This window comes from Balaenoptera borealis (genome assembly GCF_965194805.1).
Source record: "Balaenoptera borealis genome assembly, chromosome: 7".
Classification (NCBI taxonomy): Eukaryota; Metazoa; Chordata; class Mammalia; order Artiodactyla; family Balaenopteridae; genus Balaenoptera; species Balaenoptera borealis.
Window position 1 is genome coordinate 28,559,878 of NC_138864.1, and position 13,770 is coordinate 28,573,647.

At 35.4% G+C, this 13,770-nt stretch overlaps 1 protein-coding gene across 1 annotated transcript in view; it reads right to left on the reverse strand.

Moving 5' to 3' along the window:
- LOC309632662 (cadherin-23-like) overlaps positions 1–13,770 on the reverse strand; it is a gene marked incomplete at its 5' end in the record, with an annotated part of 102,183 nt that overhangs the window by 66,419 nt on the left and 21,994 nt on the right. Inside the window, 5 exon segments of the mRNA XM_082400421.1 lie at positions 7,404–7,632; positions 9,428–9,491; positions 9,495–9,573; positions 11,400–11,539; positions 13,595–13,762. Of these exon segments, the coding sequence (XP_082256547.1) occupies positions 7,404–7,632; positions 9,428–9,491; positions 9,495–9,573; positions 11,400–11,539; positions 13,595–13,762 (680 nt within the window).

Here is a 13,770-nt window from a genome sequence, read left to right on the forward strand (position 1 = left end):
TTTACAAGAGATAAATAAACTGACACCAAGCATTGTAAATGGATGACCACAACAAAAGCAACAATGATTGCAATTACCAAACACGAAACACACTCATACTATGTCATAATATTGACATTCAGTCCAGTAATCCTCCACTGAAACAGCTCCGTTACTTTGCAGTGAAAATTGATTTGTATATTTTTTGCCTCTGAGTCCTTGTGGGATTTTTTTTTTATTCAAACAGAAAGTCACAAAAATTATAATCATCCTCATCAGTTCACTCAGTCCCATGAAATTACTTTTTTTTCATCTTGATCTTTTGTTAGCACTTTTATGAATTCATCAGTTTTCCATTAGAGTTCTGAAAATGCTTATTCATTCAGTTCAGTAGTATAGTCAGTTACCAGAAACCTGTACTTGTCAGAGTCTTTTCCATGAATTCCTTGAAGATGAAACCCTTTTATAGGAACATTTTTGCGAAAGCATCAGAGTACACCCAGAACTGTCTGTAAATGACAAAAGACTTAAAAATAAAGATGGTTAAAGATTTGATGAAAGTTCATAATAATGCAATTGACAAGGAAATTTAGTTATTTCTGAGATATACATTTTAAAGTAATAACTAGAATTATGACTTATAACATTATACCAGAACATATAAGATTTTTAGAAATTTCATGTAATGTCTGAAACATTTATATTAATATATTTCCATACAAATAACCCAAAGAAAGTTTAGTATTAGTTGTTTTTTTTGTTTGTTTTTTTATACTTCAGGTTCTTATTAGTCATCAGTTTTATACACATCAGTGTATACATGTCAATCCCAATCACCCAATTCAGCACACCACCATCCCTACCCCACCGCGGTTTTCCCCCCTTAGTGTCCATACGTTTGTTCTCTACATCTGTGTCTCAACTTCTGCCCTGCAAACCGGTTCATCTGTACCATTTTTCTAGGTTCCACATACATGTGTTAATATACAATATTTGTTTTTCTCTTTCTGACTTAGTTCACTCTGTATGACAGTCTCTAGATCCATCCACGTCTCAACAAATGACTCAATTTCGTTCCTTTCTATGGCTGAGTGATATTCCATTGTATATATGTACCACAACTTCTTTATCCATTCGTCTGTCGATGGGCATTTAGGTTGCTTCCATGACCTGGCTATTGTAAATAGTGCTGCAATGAACATTAGGGTGCATGTGTCTTTTTGAATTATGGTTTTCTCTGGTTATATGCCCAGTAGTGGGATTGATGGATCATATGGTAATTCTATTTTTAGTTTTTTGAGGAACCTCCATACTGTTCTCCATAGTGGCTGTATCAATTTACATTCCCACCAACAGTGCAAGAGGGTTTGTTTTCTCCACACCCTCTCCAGCATTTGTTGTTTGTAGATTTTCTGATGATGCCCATTCTAACTGGTGTGAGGTGATACCTCATTGTAGTTTTGATTTGAATTTCTTTAATAATTAGTGATGTTGAGCAGCTTTTCATGTGCTTCTTGGCCATCTGTATGTCTTCTTTGGAGAAATGTCTATTTAGGTCTTCTGCCCATTTTTGGATTGGGGTGTTTGTTTCTTTAATATTGAGCTGCATGAGCTGTTTATATATTTTGGAGATTAATCCTTTGCCCATTGATTCATTTGCGAATATTTTCTCCCATTCTGAGGGTTGTCTTTTCGTCTTGTTTATGGTTTCCTTTGCTGTGCAAAAGCTTTTAAGTTTCATTAGGTCCCATTTGTTTATTTTTGTTTTTATTCCCATTACTCTAGGAGTTGGATCAAAAAATATCTTGCTGTGATTTATGACAAAAAGCGTTCTTCCTATGTTTTCCTCTAAGAGTTTTATAGTGTCCAGTCTTACATTTAGATCTCGAATCCATTTTGAGTTTATTTTTGTGTATGATGTTAGGGAGTATTCTAATTTCATTCTTTTACATGTAGCTGTCCAGTTTTCCCAGCACCACTTATTGAAGAGATGGTCTTTTCTCCATTGTATATCTTTGCTCCTTTGTCATAGATTAGTTGACCATAGGTGCATGGGTTTATCTCTGGGCTTTCTATCTTGTTCCATTGATCTATGTTTCTGTTTTTGTGCCAGTACCATATTGTCTTGATATCTGTAGCTTTGTAGTACAGTCTGAAGTCAGGTAGTCTGATTCCTCCAGCTCCGTTTTTTTCCGTCAAGACTGCTTTGGCTATTCAGGGTCTTCTGTGTCTCCATACAAATTTTGAGATGATTTGTTCTAGTTCTGTAAAAAATGCCATTGGTAATTTGATAGGGATTGCATTGAATCTGTAGATTGCTTTGGGTAGTATAATCATTTTCACAATATTGATTCTTCCAGTCCAAAAACATGGTATATCTCTCCATCTGTTGGTATCATCTTTAATTTCTTTCATCAGTGTCTTATAGTTTTCTGCATACAGATCTTTTGTCTCCCTAGGTAGGTTTATTCCTAGGTATTTTATTCTTTTTGTTGCAATGGTAAATGGGAGTGTTTCCTTAATTTCTCTTTCAGATTTTTCATCATTAGTGTGTAGGAATGCAAGAGATTTCTGTGCATTAATTTTGTATCCTGCAACTTTACCAAATTCATTGATTAGCTCTAGTAGTTTTCTGGTGGCATTTTTAGGATTCTCTATGTATAGTATCATGTCATCTGCAAACAGTGACAGTTTTACTCCTTCTTTTCCAATTTGTATTCCTTTTATTTCTTTTTCTACTCTGATTGCCATGGCTAGGACTTCCAAAACTATGTTGAATAACAGTGGTGAGAGTGGACATCCTTGTCTTGTTCCTGATCTTAGAGGAAATGCTTTCAGTTTTTCACCATTGAGAATGATGTTTGCTGTGGGTTTGTCATATATGGCCTTATTATGTTGAGGTAAGTTCCCTCTATGCCCACTTTCTGGAGAGTTTTTATCATAAATGGGTGTTGAATTTTGTCAAAAGCTTTTTCTGCAGCTTTTGAGATGATCATATGGTTTTTATTCTTCGATTTGTTAATATGGTTTATCACATGGATTGATTTGCATATATTGAAGAATCCTTGCCTGCCTGGGATAAATCCCACTTGATCACGGTGTATGATCCTTTTAATGTGTTGTTGGATTCTGTTTGCTAGTATTTTGTTGAGGATTTTTGCATCTATATTCATCAGTGATATTGGTCTGTAATTTTCTTTTTTTGTAGTATCTTTGTCTGGTTTTGGTATCAGGGTGATGGTGGCCTCATAGAATGAGTTTGGGAGTGTTCCTTCCTCTACAATTTTTTGGAAGAGTTTGAGAAAGATGGGTGTTAGCTCTTCTCTAAATGTTTGATAGAATTCCCCTGTGAAGCCATCTGGTCCTGGACTTTTGTTTGTTGGAAGATTTTTAATCACAGTTTCAATTTCATTACTTGTGATCAGTCTGTTCATATTTTCTGTTTCTTCCTGGTTCAGTCTCGGAAGGTTACACCATTCTAAGAATTTGTCCATTTCTTCCAGGTTGTCCATTTTATTGGCATAGGGTTGCTTGTAGTAGTCTCTTAGGATGCTTTGTATTTCTGCGGTGTCTGTTGTAACTTCTCCTTTTTCATTTCTAATTTTATGGATTTGAGTCCACTCCCTCTTTTTCTTGATGAGTCTGGCTAATGGTTTATCAATTTTGTTTATCTTCTCAAAGAAGCAGCTTTTAGTTTTATTGATCTTTGCTATTGTTTTCTTTGTTTCTATTTCATTTATTTCTGCTCTGATCTTTATGATTTCTTTCCTTCTGCTAACTTTGGGTTTTGTTTGTTCTTCTTTCTCTAGTTCCTTTAGGTGTAAGGTTAGATTGTTTACCTGAGATTTTTCTTGTTTCTTTAGGTAGGCTTGTATAGCTATAAACTTCCCTCTTAGAACTGCTTTTGCTGCATCCCATAGGTTTTGGATCATCATGTTTTCATTGTCATTTGTCTCTAGGTATTTTTTTATTTCCTCTTTGATTTCTTCAGTGATCTCTTGGTTATTTAGTAATGTATTGTTTAGCCTCCATGATGTTTTTGTCTTTGTGTTTTTTGCAGGTTTTTCCCTGTAATTCATTTCTAATCTCATAGCATTGTGTTCAGAAAAGATGCTTGATATGATTTCAGTTTTCTTAAATTTACCAAGGCTTGATTTGCGACCCAAGATGTGATCTATCCTGGAGAATGTTTTGTGCTCACTTGAGAAGAAAGTGTAATCTGCTGTTTTTGGCTGGAATGTCCTATAAATATCAATTAAATCTATTTGGTCTATTTTGTCATTTAAAGCTTCTGTTTCCTTATTTATTTTCATTTTGGATGATCTGTCCATTGGTGTAAGTGAGGTGTTAAAGTCCCCCACTATAATTTTGTTACTGTCGATTTTCTCTTTTATAGCTGTTAGCAGTTGCCTTATGTATTGAGGTGCTCCTATGTTGGGTGCCTATATGTTTATAATTGTTATATGTTCTTTTTGGATTGATCCCCTGATCATTATGTAGTGTCCTTCCTTGTCTCTTGTAACATTCTTTATTTTAAAGTCTATTTTATCTGATATGAGTATTGCTACTCCAGCTTTCTTTTGATTTCCATTTGCATGGAATATCTTTTTCCACCCCCTCACTTTCAGTCTGTATGTGTCCCTAGGTCTGAAGTGGGTGTCTTGTACACAGCATATATATGGGTCTTGTTTTTGTATCCATTCAGCAAGCCTGTGTCTTTTGGTTGGAGCATTTAATCCATTCACATTTATGGTAATTATTGATATGTATGTTCCTATGACCATTTTCTTTATTGTTTTGGGTTTGTTTTTGTAGATCCTTTTCTTCTCTTGTGTTTCCCACTTAGAGAAGTTCCTTTAGCGTTTGTTGTAGAGCTGGTTTGGTGGTGCTGAATTCTCTTAGCCTTTGCTTGTCTGTAAAGCTTTTGATTTCTCCATCGAATCTGAATGAGATCCTTGCCGAGTAGACTAATCTTGGTTGTAGATTCTTCCCTTTCATCACTTTAAGTATATCATGCCACTCCCTTCTGGGTTGTAGAGTTTCTGCTGAGAAATCAGCTGTTAACCTTATGGGAATTCCCTTGTATGTTATTTGTTGTTTTTCCCTTTCTGCTTTCAATAATTTTTCTTTGTCTTTAATTTTTACCAATTTGATTACTATGTGTCTCGGCGAGTTTCTCCTTGGGTTTATCCTGTATGGGACTCGCTGTGCGTCCTGGACTTGGGTGGCTATTTCCTTTCCCATGTTAGGGAAGTTTTTGACTATAATCTCTTCAAATATTTTCTCTGGTCCTTTCTCTCTCTCTTCTCCTTCTTGGACCCCTATAATGCGAATGTTGTTGCATTTAATGTTGTCCCAGAGGTCTCTTAGGCTGTCTTCATTTCTTTTCATTCTTTTTTCTTTATTCTGTTCCACAGCAGTGAATTCCACCATTCTGTCTTCCAGGTCACTTATCCGTTCTTCTGCCTCAGTTATTCTGCTATTGATTCCTTCTAGTGTAGTTTTCATTTCAGTTATTGTATTGTTCATCTCTCTTTGTTTGTTCTTTAATTCTTCTAGGTCTTTGTTAAACATTTCTTGCATCTTCTCGATCTTTGCCTCCATTGTTTTTCCGAGGTCCTGGATCATCTTCACTATCATTATTCTGAATTCTTTTTCTGGAAGGTTGCCTATCTCCACTTCATTTAGTTGTTTTTCTGGGATTTTATCTTGTTACTTCATCTGGTACATAGCCCTCTGTCTTTTTTTTTTTTTTTTTTTAGCCCTCTGTCTTTTCATCTTGTCTGTCTTTCTGTGAATGTGGTTTTTGTTCCACAGGCTGCACGATTGTAGTTCTTCTTGCTTCTGCTCTCTGCCCTCTGGTGGATGAGGCTATCTAAGAGGCTTGATGGGAGGGACTGGTGGTGGGTAGAGCTGACTGTTGCTCTGGTCAGCAGAGCTCATTAAAACTTTAATCCACTTGACTGCTGATGGGTGGGGCTGGGTTCCCTCCCTGTTGGTTGTTTGGCTTGAGGCAACCCAACACTGGAGCCTACCTGGGCTCTTTGGTGGGGCTAATGACAGACTCTGGGAGGGCTCACGCCAAGGAGTACTTCCCAGAACTTCTGCTGTCAGTGTCCTTGTCCCCACAGTGAGCCACAGCCACCCCCTGCCTCTGCAGGAGACCCTCCAACACTAGCAGGTAGGTCTGGTTCAGTCTCCCCTGGGGTCAGTGCTCCTTCCCCTGGGTCCCAATGCGCACACTACTTTGTGCGTGCCCTCCAAGAGTGGAGTCTCTGTTTCCCCCCAGTCATGCCGAAGTCCTGCAATCTATTCCCACTAGGCTTCAAAGTCTGATTCTCTAGGAATTCGTCCTCCCGTTGCCGGACCCCCAGGTTGGGAAGCCTGACGTGGGGCTCAGAACCTTCACTCCAGTGGGTGGACTTCTGTGGTATAAGTGTTCTCCAGTCTGTGAGTCACCCACCCAGCAGTTATTGGATTTGATTTTACTGTGATTGCGCCCCTCCTACCATCTCATTGTAGCTTCTCCTTTGTCTTTGGATGTGGGTATCTTTTTTAGTGAGTTCCAGTGTCTTCCTGTCGATGATTGTCCAGCAGCTAGTTGTGATTCTGGTGTTCTCGCAAGAGGGAGTGAGAGCACGTCCTTCTACTCCGCCATCTTGGTTCCTCTCTGATTCACAATTTTTAAAGGTTATACTCCTTTTATAGTTATTATAAAACATTTGCTATATTCTCCATGTTGTATAATATATCCTTGTAGCTTCTTTTATACCTACTAGTTTGTGCTTCTAAATCCCTTACCCCTACATTGCCTCCCTCCCACCTTCCCTCTCCCCACTTGTAAGCACTAATTTGTTCTCTAGATCTGTGAGTCTGCTTCTTTTTTGTTATATTCACTAGTTTGTTGTATTTTTTCAGTTCCACATATAAGTGATATTATACAATATTTGTCTTTTTCTATCTGACTTATTTCACCTAGCATAATTCCCTCCAAGTCCATCTATATTGCTGCAAATGGCAAAATTCCATTCTTTTTTATGGCTGAGTAGTATTCCATTGTAAGTGTTAATTTCTTTATACCTTAGCCAGCACTGACTTTTTTCCTGTTATTTTTACATCTTGGTCAACTTAGAAGATAAAAATTGTATTTTATTGTTTAGATTTTCACACATATGACAACTTGTTAAGCAACCTGTTAATTCATATGTTATGGATAAACAAAATAATTTTGTAACTATTCCTATACCTGATCTTCCACACAAAGAAATAATTATTTGAAAGTTACTTTAAATCATACCAATTCTATATTTTTTCTTTGTAGGAGTATATCTCTCACTTTATTGAGTTCTTTTACTTACTTCTCTTTTATTAAAAGTAAAAAAAAAACTTTAATTATTAAAAATTTTATTTTAAAATTTTCTTACTCTTTCATTTCATGAATGTTATCAATAAAATAGACTTGTAATTTACCTGCTCCTATTGAAAAACTCGAGTCACAGACAATATGGTCGTCTACATCCTCCACAAAAACTGTAAACATATAGGTACTGGTATTATTCCCATTATCTATGGCCTCAATTTCCACAGAATAGGTTTTAGGATTATTTGGGTTGTCAGGATTCAAAGGCTGAAGAAGAGTGATTATGCCTGTAACTAATGAAAATAAATAAAGAAAAATTACCAAACTCAAATAATTAGGCATATACTAATTTATTCATATTGATGGTAATTTAATTCATTTAATAGTATACACTTTATTGAATAAGGAAAGTGATGTTTAGCAGCTCTACAATCATTGAAAATATTTGTTTAAAAATGCCCACTTGCTTTATACTTGCCTTTAAAATATAATTTAATATTATAAATGGTTTCATCATATTTTCCTCCAAATCTCTAAATTGTAATTTATGGATTTACCGAGCATAGGTAGCATCTCGACTTTAAAAGTACCAGACCACAGTATTTTATTTTAATTACAATAATAGAGTTATTAGTGGTTTTGAGCCTGAAAAAACTAGCCAAACTATGTTAAAATCCTAATCATGTATTGTTTCTGCCATCCAACTTAACTAATTCTTCTTTTAAATAATTTTTATTGTAGTATAGTTGATTTACAATGTTGTATTAGTTTCAGGTGTACAGCAAAGTGAATCTGTTATACATATACATATATCCATTCTTTTTTTAGATTATTTTCCCATATAGGCCACTATAGAGTATTGAGTAGTGTTCCCTGTCCTTATTAGTTATGTTTTATATATAGTAGTGTGTATATGTCAATCCCAGTCTCCCAATTTGTCCCTCCCACCCTTACCCCCTGGTAATAATAAGTTTGTTTCTACATTTGTAACTCTATTTCTGTTTTGTAGATTAGTTCATTTGTACCCTTTTTTTAGATTCCACATATAAGAGATATATTTTATAGAAAGATGAAAAATGAGCTCAAGGGTCAAACTTAGGAAAATTTGTGAAGACAGAAAATTTGTGAAGACAGAAACTGTTCATCCCTGGTGCCTCCAAGGGAGAATCTTGGTTGACTGGGAGAGTTGAAAGTTAGCAGCAGACATTTCATTTCTTACATTTGTTTTTGCTGGTCTGCTATCTCATCATTGGCGTGAAGTAGCAGCTGGCTCTGCAGCTGCTTTATCCACCTCTGGATCCTCTTTCAGCTTCTCTGACTCCTAGAACAGGTGTGTGTGCTCAGTCTTATAATGAAAGGCCCCAGCTTCTGCAGGATACCCTCACTACCAAGGTCAGCGGCAACAAGAACGGACATGGGTTTTAGTGCATTCTCATAGAGTCCAGAGCCTGCTTGTGTGTCTGGTCTACCCTTAATCTCCCCCACTTTGTACTTGTCTTCTCTCCTGACCTCTGGGCTTGTGGACCTCAAGCTCTGGCATTAGACACAGAGACAGCAGCCTTACAGGGTCTGCTTAAGAAGCTCTCATAGTTGTGTTGCTGGTGTTTTTTTTTTTCCTCTGGTTGAATGCTGGACAGTTAAATCAAGTACTGTGACAAGCCATAGGAAAACAATATACCAGAGTAGTAATTCTGTACACATAGGTAGGAATATATCCATAATCAAGTATCCAAAATATAATTATTAAGGAAATGTTCCGATTTTCACAAATGAAACTAAGGAGTTAGATATGACTTATCTGTTCCATAAGGACAAGGATTTCACAGAAGCATTGCACTGATTGCCTCTGAAAGCCAATAGCCAGTTATAAAAATAAGTTACTATGACAGTCGTTATTTCACAAGAAGGTCATTTTTACAAGTAGGAAAATAGCAACTGTCAAATGCCACACATTTTTGGTGTTTCCTTCTCCATATTTAATCTAATTTTGAAAGGGTAGCTTTACTAACCCGAAGTCTAAAGGAAATGCCGAGATTAGATAGTGAATGCTTAAATGAAGACACCTAGAACTATGTATTTAAAACTTACAAGGGTCCAAAGCAAACTTTTCCTGCTGTGTTCTAAAGGTATAAGTGATGCCGCCATCTTCATCTCAGTCTGTTGGTTTTACTCTTGCTATAATTTCTCCAACAGGTTTTTCTTCAGTTACATTAATAGAATTCAGAGGAAAAGGTCTAAAGAAAAAAAATATGTTGATGAAAAAATGTTGCAAGTGCAGATTTGTATGCACATACCTGCTCAGTTCTGATAACTTGCAAAGAATCTTTTGGATTTGTGATAATATTACCTTCATCTTGTCAAGAATTTAAGAGTTCCCAAAGTATTCAAATGTTGAGAAAATCCATTTCTGGCACAAAGTTACGTAACTTTTCTGCATAAGCATTAATTTTTAATCATTTAGTCTCTGGCATCATGCCAGATATGAAAGATAGCATGACGTCAAAGAGATGAAAACTGGAAAACAGATTGAAATAGTGCACCTCTATTATTCCAAATACCAAATGTATGGAATAGTTGGCAATTGAACATAAGGGATTAAATATATTCATTTTCATCTTGTTATCTGGTATGATGAAATGCTGTCCAAAGTCATAACTTTGGACAAGTTTGGATAAGCAAGTTATCAGGACATTTATTTTAAATTTATTGTTCATCTCTTTAAAGTATATTTCAAGTCCCTGATCAATTTCCAGAACATTTCTGAAACTTAAATTTCTTTCTTATTCAACCTTCCATTCAAGCATCAGACATTTATCAGTAACCTACAGTATGTTATTCCAGTTTATATGCCTAAGAATAAGCCGGCTTCTGCTCTTTAGATCTCACTGCTAGAGGTGAACACAGATATAAATAACTATAGTGCTGTGTGATAGAGACCATAACTTTGCTACACATTTTAAAGGGAAGGAAAGGCTAAATCTTGGTTTGGGAGAGAGGTTCAAGGAAGTTAAAGGAAAAGGGAGGTGAGTGGGTGAGGCCATTCCTCTGAGCAACCTTCTTGACCACCACAATCTAATATGGTTTCTCCTTTACAGTGTGGTTTCTCCTTTATACCATAATATAATATAACTCACAGTATTTACATTCTGGACCACTTTGAATCATTTCCTTTTCTGTTTCATTAATTGTAATTTAACATACTATGTCCCTTAAGAAACAAAAACAATATTTTGGGGCCATACCAATATTTCAGTAATTTTGGTATTGCTTATATTATCTAGCATTGAATTCTACTAAATAAGTAAAGGCAATAAGTTTATGCTTATAGTAGGCATGCAGGTGACAAAAAATTACTTTAAGAAGTTGGCAGAACCTCTACCACAAATGTAGTAGGACAGGTAGAGTAACTATCCCCAGAAATAAGGGAAAAACTAAGCTCCATATTTGCTTCTCTTGTTCAGATAATATAAAAATGAATTTGGGGATTCAAACAATGTTACTTTCCTTAGTCATTTGTAGAGATATAACTTAGGGGTGGAAGGAAAATAATTTGAATACTACCATTTTTCTTTTTCTCTTCATCAATCTAAGTAGTATTTAATTTTTCTTAGATTGTAGTAATGTATTTGCTTACTACATTTTGAAGTATAGAAAAACATCTAACAGACATTCGTAATCTGAAAATGTTTTTGAATGCTACAATTATATCTCAGAGTATGGAAGTAAATTTTAAACTACATTTTAAGGTCTACTTTTCCCATTGTTTAAAATTAATATATTTATTTAAAAGCAACACAACAACTTTACAAAGCCTTTGGGGAAGAAAACAAAAAGACACACAAATATCTTTTTACCATATCATATTACGATATTAATCACTTCTATATTTGTTTACCAATATTTTCTGACATATATTTTACTTTCTATCAGCATATGTATTACTTATGTATATAGTAATATATTTTAATATAACAATAAAATATTTTTATGTAGCTATATAATTATTATTATTATTTAGTTAGCCATTCTCTCTGTTACACTTTAAAATAAATATGCTTACTCAGATTGAGGCTTCTCATCATTTATGTTTCTAATCATGATAATTAGTGTCCCTTGACAGAATAGACCTGTTGTATGTGTTGCTCTCAGTGTAAGCTGGAAAACCTGGAAAAGAGTTTTTTTAAAAAACTTGACAGTATACTATTTAGTAATACATGTGCATCTTTATGTCTCCTGTTAGGTTTTTTTGTTGTTCTAGTGTTCTCCAATTAAATATAGTGTTTTATTTGTCTTCTAGGCAACTAAAAGAAGTATAAGTGCTTTCTTAGTTAACTAGATTAGTTGTACATTTCAAAATAGCTTCATGTCATTTGCCATTAAATCTCAAAGATCTGTGTAGCTTGGCTGCATGCCTAAATATAGACTAAATTGAACAAAAAAAAAAATGAATGAATTACAGATTCAATTATTAACTAAAAGTACAATGCACTGAAACCATTCACAAAGCAGACTGTTTAATGCTAACCCCTGGAAACAGGACCATGAATTACTCTTTGCGATCAGAACAGGAGGTAATTTCTGAAAAGAGTTTAGAATGTCATCAGATCTCAAATATTTTCCCCATCATCCTGTCACACATCTTACCCTTTAAATATTATTTATTCAGACATATCAGTAAATGTCCTTCTGAAAAGAAAAAAACACCCCGAGGCAGTAAGGTATCCACTAAAACGTTTTTAAGCAAACATTAAAAAAGCCCTTACGGGCTTCCCTGGTGGCGCAGTGGTTGAGAGTCTGCCTGCCAATGCAGGGGACACGGGTTCGAGCCCTGGTCTGGGAGGATCCCACATGCCGCCTGCGCGTCTGGAGCCTGTGCTCCGCAGGAGGGGGGGCCGCGATGGTGGGAGGCCCGTGCACCGCGGTGAGGAGTGGCCCCCGCTTGCCACAACTGGAGGAGGCCCTCGCACAGAAGCGAGGACCCTACACAGCCATAAATAAATAAAAATTAAAAAAAAAAAAAAAAGCCCTTACAATGTACAAGAACCTGTGCTGAGTGAGGGGCTGACAATGAGCGTATTTAAATTTCTTTTATAAAATGTCATAAAACTTATAGGTTAGCTATGTAGTAGAAAGATGAACTAAGTAGGTCTTAAAGAACTTACCAAGTTTGGTTGAATGTGTGAGTCAAGGTAAGCAAGGGAAGTGAGGCAGGGAATGGGCACAAGTATGGAGCTGAACTGCTTGATACGTAGGTAGCTGATATGCACAATCTCCATTTTTCCCACCTAATTTTAATTTTAAGCTCATACTAACCTCATATTATAGTCCTAACACTCAAATTGCTTAAAAGATATGTATCATTGGCTTCTTCCCCATTCTGTGACATTTAACATTTCCAGATTGAAATTGAAATAGAAGTCATTGGCTTTCTTCTACCCTTTATGTTCTTTTAGGTTAGAAAGTTGAGATCATCTTTAGTTATTAATACTCTTTCTCCTAAATATCTATTCAGCAGCACATTCTCTATTTTTTCTATAAATTCTTGCATTTGCTCTCTAATGACTATTTTCTCAACCACCTTATTGAAATAATACATGTGGAGGATTTCTGAAAATGGAAATGTTTCACCAATGCTAATAATAATAATAATAATAATAATAATAATAATTTATCCCTTTATTTCTCAAATTTCACACTCCATTTCTGTGTGCACAGGTTATCTCAATAGCCCTCTAGTTGTTTTCCTTCCAATCATTGTTCCTACTAATATGTCATTCTCTACTAAGAAAAATCTTCCCAACAATGCTTTCCTTCTTTTTTTCATGGAAATACCAGAAATTGTTCTTTTTCCCTACCTCATTAGTTTCAAATTCATCTGGAAGACTTATACCCCATCTTACCTTGGCTACCTATGTGTTTTGTCATTCTAAGTAGGGCAGGGTATAAATTGTTTCAGTACCACAACTTGACTGTTTTAAATTTCTTCCCATTTGTGATGTTCAGAAAATTTTTAAATTTAATGATTTACTGATTTAGTTTTCCCTAGTTAGAAAGCTACTTAAAGTCTTCTTTTTCTGAAACTTCTTTAGATAGATCTAAAAAGTTAAGACATGATCTCTGTGTTTTGATATCCACCAAGACTGGTTCTAGATATTTGGTTAACTGCACTAATCCTCATTAATGAATCACAAAATATTACTCTTCCTTTAAAATAATAATCTATTCAATCTTTCAGGCAGAGTTCAGTTATGAAAGATTCTTGTCATTCTTTGTAGAATAATAAATAAATATATTAACTACATGATATCCAGCCTCAAAGTCCAAGGGATCATTGCCTCTCACACTAACAATGCCACTTACAGAATACACTCCGAAAGAATTTGCTCCTTTCTTTGGTCCAGATAACTGTGTCTCAGTGGAGCACTAGAAAA